Raw genomic sequence first — 16160 nt, 5'->3', positions numbered from 1 at the left:
GGCTACACAGAGAAACCCTGTCTTGAAAAACTAGAAGAAAGAAAAAAAATTATCTGGGAATATAGCTCAGTGGTGAAATGCTGACATGAGGTCCTAGGTTAAATCCCTAGTGCTAGGGGTGAGGTAATGTTGGGGATATAGCTCAGTTGTAATGCATTTGTCTAGCATGTGTATGTAAGGTCCTGAGTTCAAACCCAGCATCTGGGGCTGGAAAGGTGGCTCAAAGGTTAAGAGAATTGGCTATTTTTCTAGAGGTCCTGAGTTCAATTCCCAGCAAACACACGGTGGCTCAAACCCAGCATCTAACCCTTCTCCCCCTAAAAAATCTTCTATTCATAATAATCCTGCCAATACTAAATGTTAAGAGGCAATAATTTATCATCTCATTTTTTGTTCTTCATTCTAGGAGCTGGGAGGGGTTAGGACCTGTTGCTTTAAAACAGTAACAAGTTACTGTTTTCGCTAAGCCAACCGAATTCTGACCCCATGGATGCTAGAGTACACTGCTCACCATCCCTCCTGCTAACTGCAGAAAGAAAGAGTAAGGAGGATAAGGAGGATCTTTACAAGGAGAGAATAAAGCACTTACACTTCAAGGACTTTCTAGGCACAGATGCCAGGTGCTACCCACTGAAATCCAGGCTTGGACTAAGCTCCACATTCTCAAAGGGCCATCTCATCCGAAGCCTGGGGCTCAGAGTCAGCAGGAGGAAGCTGCAGCTCCCACTAGCAGCACATTTCAAAGAGACTGCAACAAGAGAATATGTTCCATTTAAGGTCTAATTCAGTCTCCCTCTTCACAAAGCAGCAGCAGCAGCAGCAGCAGCAGCAGCAGCAGCAGCAGCAGCAGCAGCAGCAGCAGCACAGACCTTCCCATCAGTCTTTTCTTTCCAAGGATATTTCCATGTCTCTGTGATGAATATGGGGGCAGGCTACAGCCCAGCAATCCTTTCACGAGCATGCCCCAAGTCCTTCACTATACTGCAGCACAACAGATCTGCAGAGTACCTGCCTCTTGTCTTCTTTAACTAAGATGCACTGTTATTTCAGGACTCACTGGTATACCAACAGCTCTAAAACTGCCAAGTCAACCACAATCACTCAGCAGGCCTCAACAATGCAAGCACACACCCAAACAGGAGCCAAAGGAGTCATTAGCTGCCAAGATTTAGACTCAAATCAGGGCTGCTAATTAATCCTGCACAAAAACAACTTAAACAGAATTACTTGAAATCCTTCAGAGAATCCAAGAGCTTTGATGAACAGAAAATGAGTTTCTGGAAATAAGATATTCAATGAGACATGAAAAGTAACATAAAAGTGTCTGGTTGCTGCATTTTAAAGGAAAGCCAATCAATGGATGATAGATTTATTAAATGAGAGTTGCTAGGGAATATAGGGCAGATAGTCTAATCTCAACTTCCTATAGTTATTAAGTTCAACAGAGCTGGGGCTAGAAGAAGGCTCAACAGTTAAGAACTTGCTGCTTTTCAGAGAATGTCAAGGTAGAAGAAACCATTTGTTAAAGCATAGTCCAGGTAAGGAGGGCTTCCTCAAAGCCAAAATATAGAAAACCTATTTACTTTCATTCCTGCCAATCTAAGTAAATTTATAACAATTCAATAGATGAAATTTTAAAATTTTTATCACATTTTTATTTATTGTATTTGTATGTGTTTACATGCATGTGTGCCATGACACATGAGTAGAGACCAGAGAGGTCAACTTGTGGGAATTAGTTTCTCCTTCCTTTAGGTTAGGTTTCAGGGACTGAACTCAGGTCATCAGGCTTGGCAACAGGCACATCTCATTATTAGCAGGAAGGGTTTTTTTGGTTTGTTTTTGAGACAGAATTCCATTGTAGCCCCCAGTATCTAGAACTCACAAAGCCAAGGATGACTTTGAACTCCTTCTAAAATTTCCTGCCTCCAGCTACCCAGTGCTGTTACTACAGACATGCACCACTAAACCTGGTTTTATGCATTGCTGGGATTTGAACCCAGGGCTTCTTTGTGCATGCTAGGCAAGCACTCCACAACTGAGATACACCTTCTGCTCAACTGATAAAAGTTTATTATGTGTATTAACCATAATAACAAAATTGAGAATCAAATATTTTAAACTCATAAAAAATAATGTGAGGCCAGGCAGTGATGGCACACCTTTAATCCCAGCACTTGGTAGGCAGAGACAGGCAGATTTCTATGAGTTCAAGCCCATCCTGGTCTACAGAGTGAGTTCCAGGACAGCCAGAACTACACGTAGAAATTCAGTCTTGAAAAACCAAAAATAAATAGATAAAAATGCCCTAAAAATGTGAGACGCGATATTAGAGTACTATTTATGAAATCACTGTGTTTAAAAAGATCTGGGCCCTGGGCAGTGGTGGCACATGCCTTTAATCCCAGCTCTCGGGAGGCAGAGGCAAGCGAATCTCTCTCTGTGAGTTCCAGGCCAGCCTGGTCTACAGAATGAGTTTCAGGACAGGCTCCAAAAGCTACACAGAGAAACCCTGTTGGGGGGGGGAGGGATCTGGGCCCTGACTAGTAGGGCCTTTACTTCCATCACTCAGGAGGCAGAGGCAGGCAGATCTCTATGAGTTCAAGGCCAGCCTTGTCTAACATAGCCAGGTCCAGGCCAGAAGAAGTTACATAGTGAGATTTTTGTCTCAAAATAAATACATAAATAAGGCTCTGAATTTTCAAAAACTGTGTGTGTTCAAGTTCACTCACATATTCTCTTATTTGGGGATGACTGTTAAACGTCGTTACACTATTGGTGAGACAGAAAGTACAGGGCACAATGCACACACTGAGAACGAAGAACTGTGCTGTAAGATCAGGGAAGAAAAAGAAGCAAAAACAAACAGAATATAAATTCTGCCACCAGAAAATCTAACCAAAAGAAAAAGAAAAACTTATTTCCTAATATTGTCTTTTGAAAAGTATACCAGGAAAGAAAAATGAGTACTTTCTAAAAGAGATTCTGCCACTACAAAACTGCCCCTTTTAACAGAAATGTGCATTTCTAATAAAGAGAAAGGAAGTTGTTCTCTCTGTGGTTTCATCTGGACAACCATTCAGCACTGGTGACTATCCAGCACTGTGCTGCAAGCTGTGGAATACTGCAAGAGAGTCTGAGTAGTGATGCACTGAAACTTCCTATACTTTGTTATTAAGCTCAATAGAACCTAAAATTCTAAAAATCTAAGACAGGTATCTGAAGCATTGGGCAGGGTTTTGTTATTATCTTTCCAGAAGAATGAAGGCATCCAACTAAGGAATCTGAAGATCACTGGACAAATGAGACATCTGAAGAAAAAGGACGAATCATCCAGAAAAAAATGACCAAAGAAAAAGAGTAAGTTGGCCTACTGGTATATCACCCATGTGACTTAGCAACTACTTCTGAACATATTTCCCCAAAGAAATGCAAGCAGGGGTGTCATGTTTAAGCTCTGAGAACACTATGCTAGGTGAGAAAAGCTGGCAACACCACAGAATTGTTGGTTCCAGAGAGCAATTGGTTTCAAAGACAACAGAATGCTGTAGGAAAGGGGGACAGGGGCTGGTTGTATTTTAATGAGTATATCTTAGTTTTTGTAGGGAAAAGTCTAGAGATTTATGGTAGTAACAGTTACACAATGTCAGTGTACTTAATGTCACTGAACTATACACTTAAAAATGGCTAAACGGTGGGCTACAGAGACAGCTCAGCAGTTAGGAGTGCTCGCTGCTCTTCAAAGGACCAAGTTGGATTCCTAGCACCACACTAGGCAGCAGCTCACAACTGCATATAATTCCAGCTCCAGGGAGCCGATACCCTTTCTGGCCTGTGCAGGTGCCCACATACAAACATACAATTTTTTTTTAAAGCTAGCCAGAAGCTTGTAAATCTGGCAAAGGTGGGGCTGAGGAAGAGCGTGAACTCAAAGTCAGTCTTTGCTCCACAGTAGGATTTTTGTCTCAAAGCAGAACAACAAAAATGACTAAAATGGTAAATTTTGTTTCGAATTTTTTCTCAAAATAAAAAATATCCACAACAGCTGGGCACAGTGGCACATGTCTTTAATCTCAGCACTTGGTAGGCAAAGACAGAAGGATCTCTGTAAATTTGGGTCAACCTAGTCTACATAGCAACTTCCAGATCAACCAGATCTACATAGTGAGAGATTCTGTCTCCAAAGAAAGGAGCTGGAGCCAGGGATGGCTCAGTGGTTAAGATCGAATCCTGCTCTTATGGAAGACCAGGTTCAGCTCCCAGCAACCGTATCTGGTGCTCACAGTCAGCTGTCACTCAGCCTCAGGAATCGAACTCCATCTTCCAGCATCTGTAGGCACCTGCACTCACATGCACAACTCATCCACAGAAACACACACAAATAATAAAAATAAAATATATATTTTCGAGTCAAGGTCTCTCTATGTAGCCTTTGCTGTCCTGGAACTCTGTGTAGATCAGGTTAATCTCACATTCATAGAGCTCTGTCTGCCTCTGCCTTCTGGATTAAAGGCATTCACTACCTCATTTGGCATAAATAAATATTTAAAAATCCACAAAAGCTGGCCAGCAAGATGGTTCAGTGGGTAAAAGCACTTGCTTCATAAGCCTGACCAGCTGAGTTCTACCTCTCAATCTCATTGAAGGCAAAAGCAGACTCCCAGATGTGTGCAAACCTATTTTTTGAGTACCCATACAGGGTAATATTTTTAAACCCATAAAATATACTTTTCATTTTCCCCATAAACACTAATACAATAAAAGCTGAATAAATACTTGGAAAAGTCTTGAAAAATCTATATTGTAATTAGAAATTGTAGCAGTGCCCTGATGATTTTATGTATCAAACTATCAAGTGGTCCAAGACCAGGTGAGCCAGAAATAAATGAATCCAGGTAAGAATGAATAGCACCAGTAAATAGACAACCATACCCACAAAAACACCATCACAAATTCACAGTCTACCCTGTCCAATTAATGGAATGGATTCATTTAAACTTTCATTTCACTTTAATTAAATAGCCATGCCTGGCTAAAGGCTTCCTTATGGAATGGTGTAAGTACATTAATGAAATCTTAGCCTTTCCTCTTTGTTTACTTACATACTCAGTTTCCACCAATGAGCATATAATATTCGTTCCTATATTCATTAAGCTAACTGACCCTCAGAAATTATATAGAAACATTTTTTATTTTCTAAAAAGTCTTCCTTTCAAAATCAAGCTTTGTTTTAAAGGTCACTTAACTAGAAGATATAAACATAACCACAAAAATAAATAAGCAAAAGATAAACTAAATTAGTAACTACAACTGCTAGAACAAACCAAAAGTCTAGGTATTGAAACTAAGCAGAGGAATCAAGGAACTCCCTTTGTGTGGCTGTGGAGCCATCATCCATGCTGGGTGAAGACTTTCAGGGGCAGCTGCTTTGGGGTCATCCATAACTCTACAAAGGAAATCAAGGCAGAAGAAGCCTAAGTATTCAGAGAGTCACATATTTACTAAGTGGTGACACTGGGCCATGAATCTAGACCACCTGTCTCTGATCTGGTACCTGCTCAGTATGATGAGAAGAATCTTGGAGGAAACACAGTGGGCTAGCAAAGGAAAATGAACCATCCAGTGATGTGGTGATGTATTTGTAATCTAAGAAATAAAGCTTGCCTGAGGAGCAGAGGACAGAGCCAGTCACTAGATTAAACATAGAGGTCAGGCAATGGTGGCACACACCTTTAACCCTAGCACTCAGGAGGCAGAGATCCGTCTGGATCTCTGTGAGTTCAAGGCCACACTGGGATACATGAGATTGATCCAGTCTAGGAAAGAAACAGAACCAGGCAGTGGAGGCACACACCTTTAATCCCAGTGTTTGGGAAGCACACACGCCATTAATCCTAGCAGTAGGAATGTTGCGATAGGAAGTGAAATGGCTGGACCGAGAAAGGCATGTAAGGCGTGAGGAGACAGGAACTAGAGAGTTTTTGAGCTGAGAACTCAGAGGCATTCAGTCTGAGGATTTGTGGAGACAGGATAGGCTGAGGGGTTAGTGAGGTGAGAAGTGGCTGTGGCTTGTTCCTCTGATCTTTCAGCATTTACCTCAATATCTGACTCCGGGTTTTTATTATAAGACCATTTAGGATTGGTGCAACACAGTGACCTAAAGCAAGAGATTCTGAAAAAGACTGTGTGTAACTGTGCAGGTGACAAGCACAGGCGCTACACCATGTGAGCAGAAAGACTTGCTTCTTACTATTTTGCCTCCTAAATAAAGTTCCAGAAGGGAAAAGCACTAGAAAAGCAAGCAGAAGCTGACAGCCATGGTCCATAGCCTTTCTGACATGCTATAAGGAAATTTTCATTGACATGTGACAAATCATATGCAAAAATACCAGCTGAGTTCATTAAAGCATGACTTTATCTCATCTTAATTCTGGTTTTTTGTTTTTTGTTTTTTTTTAATATGCTTTTCACCATGTCTTTTCAGTTTCCAGATAAACTACAGTACCTACCTACTTTTCTCTGGTTTTGTTTATTTATTTATTCATTCATTCATTCATTCATTCATTCATTCATTCATTTATCTATTGGTTTTGGTATTTTGAGACAGAATTTCTCTGTGTAGCCCTGGCTGTCAGAACTCTCTTGAACTCAGAGATCTGCCTGCGTCCACCTCCCAAGTGACTAAAAGGTGTGAGCTGCCACCATGGCCCTGCTGTCTCTGGCATTTTTAAGATAGGGTCTCTTGCCTAGCAGCCTCAAACTCAGTCTGAGCTGTCTCCCTGTCCCCACCCCCAAGTAGTTAGCAGGACAGGCATGGCCCACACTCGTAGTTTATGCAGAGCTGTGGGTCACATCCATGGCTTCGTGCATGCTAGACAAGCACTCTACTAACTGGGCCGTACCCGAGCCCTGAACTATAACTTCCAAACTAACTTCAAATCCACAGAGCATTTCCGTAAAAGAACCAACTTAAAACAACTAAGCGGCATAACTACTAGCCCTAGAAAAAGACAGTCTTTGTTCCTCAGAGCTTTCTAAGGTGTCTACTAATTCTGTATACACACTGGAGGTGGCCAAAGGAGACTACTAAGTACTCAGAACATACATGCTGCTATCACATAAGGATTCCTTAAGATCTGATTCAAATTCACTTAGTTTCTTTTAAAACACTTCAGAGTTGTCAATGATATCTGCTTACCATAGTATGTAACTATGGCTCAGGCCTTCCAAGAATTTTGGTGAAAATGGTCTATAGAATAATGAATAAAAGTTCTTCAGAAGCTGGGTGGCGGTGGCACATGCCTTTAATCCCAGCACTTGGGAGGTAGAGCCAGGCGGATCTCTGTGAGTTTGAGGGCAGCCTGATCTACAGAGCTACATCTGGGACAGGCACCAAAACTACATGGAGAAACCCTGTCCTGAAAAAAAAAAAGAAAGAAAGAAAGAAAAAAGTTCTCCAGAAACACCTGTTTTAGCTGGACTTGCTAGAACACACCCAGCACTTGTCCAGCAGAGGCAGGAGTTGAAGAGGTTTCAAGGCCATTCTGGGCTAACAAGAGACACCCTCCAAAAAAAGAAGGCAAAACTCCACATGACAAAGAAACCGGAAACAGATAACACCAAAACTGTAAAAACTCTTTTTTTGTTGGGGGAGGGGTTTTTTCAAGACAGGGTTTCTCTGTATAGCCCTGGCTGTCCTGGAACTCAACACTGTAGACCAGGCTGGCCTCGGACTCACTGAAACAGAAATCAGCCAGCCTCTGCCAGGATTAACTATGGTGTCTAACATATAAACTATCTTAATGAACAGACCTGAAAAAGCTGGACTCTGCCTGGGGACAGGATGAGCTCAGATGGGGAGTGTCAAAAATAAATCCTAAGGCTCAGAATTATAAACACCAGGTACAACTAAAGGTAGATACCCTGCTCTGTATAAGCAGCAGGCAGACCCCTAGATTTTCTCCTTGACTCTGAGCAACTGGACTATTATCCTCCCATCCTAAAAGAGGTTTCCTCTGTGATTTAACTCTGGCAAGACCCATAAGGACAGGACTCTCATCTGAAAACACAGTATGAAATGAAAGCCCGGAGTTCTACCACCTGCTCTCATTCCCCCACTGAGCAGTGGGGGCACTGGTAGCCTAGCTTACATCCCCAGTCAGAAAACTAGAGGACTCTGCTCAAAGTATAAGTAGCCCAAGAAAAAATGAGCAACATGAAGACAGTAAGCAATGTCACGGGCAGCAGTCCATCCTGAAGATGAGACACAAGAAACTCAAGTTCAAGACTAGCCTAGGTCACAGAGTAAGACCTAGGCCAATCTGGACTATGTAGCAAGATCCTGTCCCAACTACCATCCTCCCCGCCCCACACTTCCCTATTTTCCCTACAAGCAGGTAGGGAAAAGTTAAGACAAGAGTACAGTAGTACATTATAATTCTAATAGGAGACAGAGACAGGAGGATCAAGAATTCAAAGACAGCCTGAGCTACAAAGTGAAACTCTGTCCCCATCCCCTTTAAAAAAGGAAAAAAAAAAAAAGCTAAGAAACAATTCCTCAGTCAAGGAAGTACTTACCTTTAAAAAAATAAGGTTCTGAGTTTGAACCCTAGAACCCACAATAAAAATAAAAAGCCAGGCGCCAGTTGTAATTCCAGCACAGGGAGGTAGGTAGGGGTCAGCTAGCCAATCAGTCTAGCTCCAGTTGGTGAGTTTGATGCCAATGAGACTTTCAAAGGAGATGGACATTGGTTCCTGAAATACACCCAAGGTTGTCCTCTGGCCTCCATCTGCATGCACTCACATGCACCTTCTCACACATAAACATGCACACGTAAGAGAAATGGAAGGATAATAAAAGAGGATTAAAGGTACTCCTCTCAATTATCCATCAAATGAAGGACTAATCCAAGAAAATGTTAGGAAATCTAGGAATCAGCAGACTGAACACACACACACAAAAAAAAGGTGTAGGAAATTCCCTAGGACAGTGTTAAAGAGGAATCCCAGGACAGTAATTAGGCAACAGAACCAAGAGAGGTTCAATAAACGAAAGTCCTCAGAAAGAAAAGAAACAAAAGCCCCTTATCTGTGTCAAAGATTCTATAAGCTTGAATGGTTGATTAGAACGCCCCATCATAGAAAGTTACAATGTTGAGATACAGAGCCAAATTATCTTGGGCTATTTTTAGCTCCCTCACTAGCATTCATTGCCCTCCGACCTTTAAGGTGTATTCTTAGCAGACCACTAACTTCTACCAATCCAAAGGCTAAAAACGTCATCAAATAGTACCTAAAATCTACTGTAGAGCCAATTGTGGTGGCACATGCCTTTAATTCCATCATCAGGAAGGCAAAGGCAGGCAGATCTCCATGAGTTCAGGACCAGCTGATGTACCTAGCAAGTTCCCTGCCAGCCAAAGATATACAGCAAGACTTTGTCTCAAAACAAAACTACAAAAACCCCTACAAAACAAAAAAAAACCTACAGCAGTTTTCCTGTTTCTTTCCTATGATCTGTTCACCCAAAGCCCCACCAATGTATTCTGTAAATTCTTTGATTTGGTTTTCCTTGTTTCTCTCTCTCTCTCTCTCTCTCTCTCTCTCTCTCTCTCTCTCTCTCTCTCTCTCTCTCTCTGTGTGTGTGTGTGTGTGTGTGTGTGTGTGTGTGTGTGTGTGTGTGTGTAAGTATGCACACAGAAGGGAACATCAGATCCCCTGGAGCTTGAGCACAGCCACTGTGAGTTGCCAAACAGGTGCTGGGCGGTGAGCACTGCCCCCTAGAACAGTAAGCACTCTTGACCACTGAGCCGTCATCTGCAGCCCCACTTCCCTGTCCCAGTTAATACAATCTCACCTAACCACTTCCACAGTAGAACACATTTCAGGACACCCTGAGCTCATGTTTGTGGACCATGATCGTTCATATTTGACTCAAGAATAAACTCACTATCTTTGAGGTGAGGGCTATTTGGGGTTGACAGATCTTAGGGCTACACGCTTTTTTCAGCCAACAAGGGAAACAGATCAATACGAACATATAAGGTGGACATTTTATACTACGGACATTTGGGAACAAATGACTTAGATATATAGAAAACAAAACAAATGTTTTAAAAAAAGATATTGCTCACCAAGCACAAAAAAAAATGTTAAACTTTTAAGTTTTGATAAAAGTTGAAATTACTTAAGATTTCAAAATAATAAAAACATGGGGTTCCTTGAAATTCTTGAGCCAGGCAAAACAGTAAATAATGGATTGTGCTCAGAGAAGACCATGTGAGTAAGTGATTTAGGGTTGGGACTTTTTGGTGATGACAAGATCCAGGGTACAGCTACGTGAGCTGAAGAACATAAAGGCACCAAGAGGCTCAAGTGTCAGGTGAACTGTCCATTTAAACGCTCAGGTTGGGCAACTGAGATGCTTAAGCTGTGAGGACACGTGCTGCCAAGCCTGACAACCCGAGGTAGATCTCTAGAATCCACAAGTCAGAAGGAGAAAACTGACTTCCACAGTGTATCCACCCACACATACAATTCTCACGCTTTGTCTACTATCATATCTGCTCCAGTCGGCTGTCTCCCCGCCCCCCTTGAGACGGAGGGGGGGGGTCTCTCTACATAGCTCTGGCTGTCCTGGAACTCATTATGTAAACCAGGGGGGACCTCGAACTCAGAGAGCCACCTGCCTCTGCCTCCCGAGTGCTGGATTAAAGGTGTGCATCACTATGCCTGGCTATCAGTAGGCTATCTTGTATTTCAGCGTTCCCTGGCTTCTGGTTGGCTTGATCAAGAGGGAATCGCAGAAGAACAGAGTCAGAAAATTCATTCTTCCAGCACCCTCACTGCAAGGGACCTCAAGTTCTATCACCAGAAACTCATCGTCCCTCTCAAAGAAACCAAGTAACTACTCATCTCTCTTATCCCTTCCAGCCTAAAAATAAGTTTCTTACAGTCTATATGTAATACTATTTCTTCTGGTACCATTAGACCTACAACTTTATAAATAGTACTTAATAACAAACTCTGCCAGGGCATGGTAAAGGAAAGCAAGGCCTGTAATCCCAGCTACTTAAGAGGCTGAAGCAGGCAGATCCAAAGTTCAAGGCCAACTGGGCTACAGACAGTTCAAGGAGAGCCCAGGGCACTTAACAAATCTTTATATCAAAATAAAAAGTAAAAAGGCCGAGGATATAACTCAGAGATGAATATCATGCCTAATGTGTAAGGCCCTCGGTTCAATCCCCAGTACCTCTAATTTAAAGAAAACGATTAAACACACACACACACACACACACAGAGAGAGAGAGAGAGAGAGAGAGAGAGAGAGAGAGAGAGAGAGAGAGAGAGAGAGAGAAAACAGAAAACTCTGGTAATTTTGTCAAATGTGCCCTTCCTGTTGAGAATCCTTGATGACTATGCAAAGATGCAACAAAGAATAATGCGGAGAGAAAGGCGAACAGCTTAAGTGAATGCTAACACAAGCTCTATGTTAAACTTCTCATAGCTCTTGCAAGATATTACATTTAATCGTCACAGATTGGTTTGTTTTGTTTCCAATTACCAACATCCAGAAGTAGTTTGTCCATGGTAAGCACTCCAGTACTGATTTAAAACACAGTTAGTAGATTTATTGGGGAAGAGCTGACTAGTTTTGGTAGGTTATTTATATTTTAGAAAACTGTATGACTACAGAACTAAAAACTAGATGAGTCCTACCTGTATGGGGAGCCTCAATTTAATCTTTTTTCCTTTTTTGGTTATAGGGTTTCTCTGTGTAATCCTGGCTGTCCTGGAACTCTCTATAGACCAGGCTGACCTGGTCTCTTGAACTCAAGAGACCCTCCCGCCTCTGCCTCCGGAGTACTGGGATTAAAATCGTGTGCCACCACCTATGGGAAAATCTTATTCTGTCTTTTCACTATGTAAACAAGGACTTGGGTCTCACATTTACATGCAATGATCAAAAGTTGAAGTGGCAAATGTTTTAAAAATTATGTACTTGCATCCTAGGGGCTTATTTAACAGGAAAGAGCACTATTAAATACCAGTTACAAGTTAGAGAAGGGAGAGCATACAAAAATATGCTTATGAGTATGAAATGCAAAAATAATGGGAGGGGAGAGCTAAGGATGTGGGTTCAAATAGACTCCCAGAACCACACACAAAAATAATAAAGGCTAGTGTTTAGTAAGTCAGTCTGTACGAGACTCCTCAGTTTCAAAGAATTTCACAGCTCATAAGACTAAAACCCACACACAACAAAATCAGCAGCTATTACAAACTCATAAAAATAAAACCTAGGAAAGCTGGACAGTGGTGGCCCACGTCTTTAATCCCAGCACTTGGAGGCAGAGGTAGGTAGATCTCCGAAATCGAGGTCAGCGTGGTCTACAAAGTGAGTTTCCAGACAGCTAGGGCTACTCAGAGAAAAACCAAAATAAACACATAAAATAGCAAAATCAAGGGAGGGTGAAAATCAAAGGAGAAAATACAAAACGTGAATAAAAAAAATTAAATACATGATCTAAAAAAATGTAAATATGAGGAAATATAATAGATATAACACAAACACTCCACCACCCATTCACATAATTATATGGGCTAATTTAACCAGTTATGATACCCATCTCACAGACAGAAACCTACAGGTGGAGGAAATAGGTAAGAAGTCAATATAAAACAAAAGAACTCCAAAGATTTCCTGAAACCATAATTAATTTTTCTTTATATCATTTTTGCACTCCAAAGTAAGGGGGGGGGGGAATTCATACGAATATGAATCTAAGACACCTGAGAAATTTCGAGAAGAACATGAGTGAAAATTGGCAAGGAACACTGAGGTGTGAGTAAGGCTACCACCGGGAAGGAATTGCCAGATGCAACCCTTGGACATGGAAAGTGAATCAAAAGCATCCTTACGTGGAAGGTGGGGAAGCATTTGGGTCTGACTTTGGTTGAAGGAAGATAAAACAGAGAAGCACTAAGAAAGCAAAAGCGATGGTGGAACTTAGAGAGGGACTAGAACCATGCCGCCAGCGAGAGGTGCAGAATTACAAATCTGATTCGACCGGACAGCGGAAGGGCCAATTCGTGGTCATCAGTCGCCACTAGTTTCTAAAAGGCGGCACAGATGTGGCTGCTCAGCCCCACCCCACAGCAGCAGCTCCTTCGGAAAGAGGCTCTCTCCCAAGGCCCACCGCCCCGCTCCGGCTCTCGGCTCAACCCTAGATCCCACTCGGCCCCGGCCCCGCGGCGCAGAACCGGCCCCTTCCCGCCCCTCACCGAACGCTGCAGCTCCCCAAGCCAAAACGAGGCGCGCTCCTTTCCGCTGGGATCTGGGTCGTGGTAAAGCGCCTGCACTGCCTGGTACACGAGCTGCAAGGTTGGCTTGGCTCCTTCCATGGTGGCGGCGGCGGCGTTGACAGCAACGACTCCGATACTTCTCCCGAGGCGGCCCTCTTACTCCCTCCTCTCACGCTTCCTCACTGTCTCGGCCGCAGCCGCTCCCAGACTGGCGCCATCTCCTCCTTTCTGGCCGTTACCAGGGAAAGGGGAGTTCCTCGTGGAAGTTGCCCCCGCGGAAACAGCGGAAAGGCCGTTTCAGGTTCCTGGCTCCTCTTTGTCCTCGTTCTGCTGGAACCCAGACTCTGGAGTCCGGACGCGGGCTCCTGGCTCCTCACCTCCCGCCTTGCTCTCAGAGGCCTATCTCCGCATGACACAAACCACGCAGCGAACCTGAGCAGAGCTTACCGGACCGGAAGCAGCCGCCCGGATACTTTCTCACACTTCCGTCTTGTGCACTACAAACTGCCTCCTTCCCGGCACGCCTCCTCTTGTTTCCCGCCTCCTCCCGGAAGTGACCCTGCCGGACCAGGAGAACTGAAGGAATGGGCTATGAGGTACTTACCTAGGGCCCTGATGTTTTAACTTGAGCTTTCAGATCGGTTTGTGTCACGTCCCTGACCAAATCTTATCTCCTCGGCACTGAATCTGAAGTCCTCCCGTCTCCTACTTCTGCACCCCTCTCCAGTGAGTCCTTTCTGTCTCCTGTGGGCATTTAAGGAACATCACTTCAACTGTCTTTAAGGTCCACCATCTGTAGTGTATCGCTGAACCAAAGGTCACTTAAGGTATGGTTCCTACTCTGATTTCCATTAGAATCACACTAGGTACACTTAACCAAATTACTGTTTTCACACCTGAAGCATGTGCCACACTGAATAACTCCAGAATGAGCCTCTTTTTTTCCTACTAAGATCTTAACATTCAAAAGGAACCTCTTGTTCTGTTTCAGGTTCTTAGCCATGTATCTCTAGAGCCATTCGCACACTGGATGTTGTTTTTGTAATATACCTTTCTTCTCATATCAAAAGTCAATACTTTGTCGGATTGTGTAGAGGGGACCTGTAATCTCAGCTCTTGGAAGATAGAACCATCAAGGAGAGTTCAAGACCAGTCTCCGCTACATGAAACTCTGTCTTTAAACAAACAGCAGAATGGTGGTAGTGCACACCTTTGATCCCAGCACTCAGGAGGCAAACACAGACAGGCAAATGAATCTCTTGAGTTCGAGGCCAGCCTGATCTACAGACCAAGTTCCAAGACGGCCAGGGCTAGGCAGAAAACCCTGGCTCAGGAAATAAATTTAATTTAAAAAAACAGACAAACAAAAGCAAATCAATAGTTTAGCAAGTCTCAATTCACACATGTTTCCCAACATTGCTGCTGCACTAAAAATAACTATCTGACAGTGTGTAAAGCATTATAGTTACAGACTAACAACTTTCCAAGATAAAATCCTTCTCTCTCTCTCTCTCTCTCTCTCTCTCTCTCTCTCTCTCTCTCCAAGACAGGTTTTCTCTGTGTAGCTTTGGAGCCTGTCCTGGATCTCACTCTGTAGACTAGGCTGGCCTTGAACTCAGAGAGACCCACCTGGCTCTGCCTCCCGTGTGCTGGGATTAAAGGCGTGCACCACCACTGCCGGCTAAATCCTTTTTTATGAGACTCTTTCAAAGATTTATTTTTATGTCTATGAGGGTTGTGCCTCCATTTGTGTGTATGTGCACCGTGGTGCATGCCTGATACTGGGGGAGTTACAGTTATGAGGTACCATATAGGTGCAGGGAACTAAATATAGGTCCTCTACAAGAGCAGCAAGTGTCAACTCTCCAGCCCGAAAACTTGGTTTGTTTGTTGTTTTTCAAGACAGGGTTTCTCTCTGTAGTCCTGGCTGTCCTGGAACTAGCTCTGTAGATCAGGTTAGCCTTGAACTCTGAGATCTACCTGCCTCTACTCCGGATTGCTAAGATAATAGGTGTGCACCACCACTGCCCTGCTAAACCATCATTTTAAAAGACTAGAATTCGCCGGGAGGTGGTGCACATGCCTTTGATCCCAGCACTGGGGGGTGGAGGTGGGGGTGGGGTAGAAGCAGGTGGATCTCTATGAGTTTGAGACCAGCCTGGTATATAGAGCAAGTTCCAGGACAGCCAGGGCTACACAGAGAAACCCTGTCTCGAAAAATAAAAAAAAAATAATAAAAAAATTACCAGCTTTGATACCAGTTATTGAAACATGAGCTAGAGATGTAGCTCAATTGGTAGAGAACTCTCTAACATGAACAAAGCTTTGGGTTTGGCCCCCACCACATAAAACAAAGTGTGATGGTACACACCTGTAACCCCAGAGAGTTAGAGACAAGAAGATCAGAAGTTCAAGATCATTCTTGGATACTTAGTAAGTCTGAGGCGAATCTGGAATTTATGAGACCCTGTCTTACCTTTAATCCCAGCACTCGGGAGGCAGAGCCAGCCAGATCTCTCTGAGTTCGAGGCCAGCCTGGTCTACAGTGTGAGATCCAGGACAGGCTCCAAAACTACACAGAGAAACCCTGTCTCGAAAAACCAAAAAAGAAAAAAAAATTAACCTAAATTATCCAGACTGATAGACATAGGAAACTAAGATTAAAAAGAATTATACCAGGCAAAGGCAAAAAATGTTAAAATCTGTAAGAAAAAGAGAAAAGTGTACTCTATAGGGTCTGTAGACAGAGAAGTCCACACCAGCAGGAAGAAAGACTTGGTGTTTAGCAAAAACAACACTCCACACATCTTTGTGTCCTCAAGAGATTGCCTAACATATGGTAAGTGTGCAGAAAC

The 16160-nt window shown here is 43.1% G+C and overlaps 1 protein-coding gene across 4 annotated transcripts in view; it reads right to left on the bottom strand.

Annotated features, from left to right (window-relative positions):
- Tnpo3 (transportin 3) overlaps nt 1–13839 on the bottom strand; it is an 83725-nt gene extending 69886 nt beyond the window's left edge. Inside the window, exons 1-2 of one of the 4 annotated variants that reach the window (XM_015998056.3) lie at nt 13285–13745; nt 590–748 (exon numbers count right to left, since the gene is read on the bottom strand). Coding sequence is in view for 2 of the 4 variants with exons in the window: in XM_006979397.4 (XP_006979459.1) it covers nt 13285–13404 (120 nt within the window). In the remaining 2 variants the exon portion in view is untranslated. Of the gene's footprint in view, nt 1–589; nt 749–13284 lie in introns of all 4 variants that reach the window. The other 3 variants (XM_006979397.4, XM_076566584.1, XM_076566585.1) reach the window with 3 other exon arrangements.
- Between the last annotated feature and the right edge of the window lie 2321 nt (nt 13840–16160).

Source organism: Peromyscus maniculatus, chromosome 3, assembly GCF_049852395.1.
Source record: "Peromyscus maniculatus bairdii isolate BWxNUB_F1_BW_parent chromosome 3, HU_Pman_BW_mat_3.1, whole genome shotgun sequence".
NCBI lineage: Eukaryota > Metazoa > Chordata > Mammalia > Rodentia > Cricetidae > Peromyscus > Peromyscus maniculatus.
The sequence above is the reverse complement of the archived record's forward strand: the minus strand, read 5'-3'. Positions and strand labels throughout refer to the sequence as shown.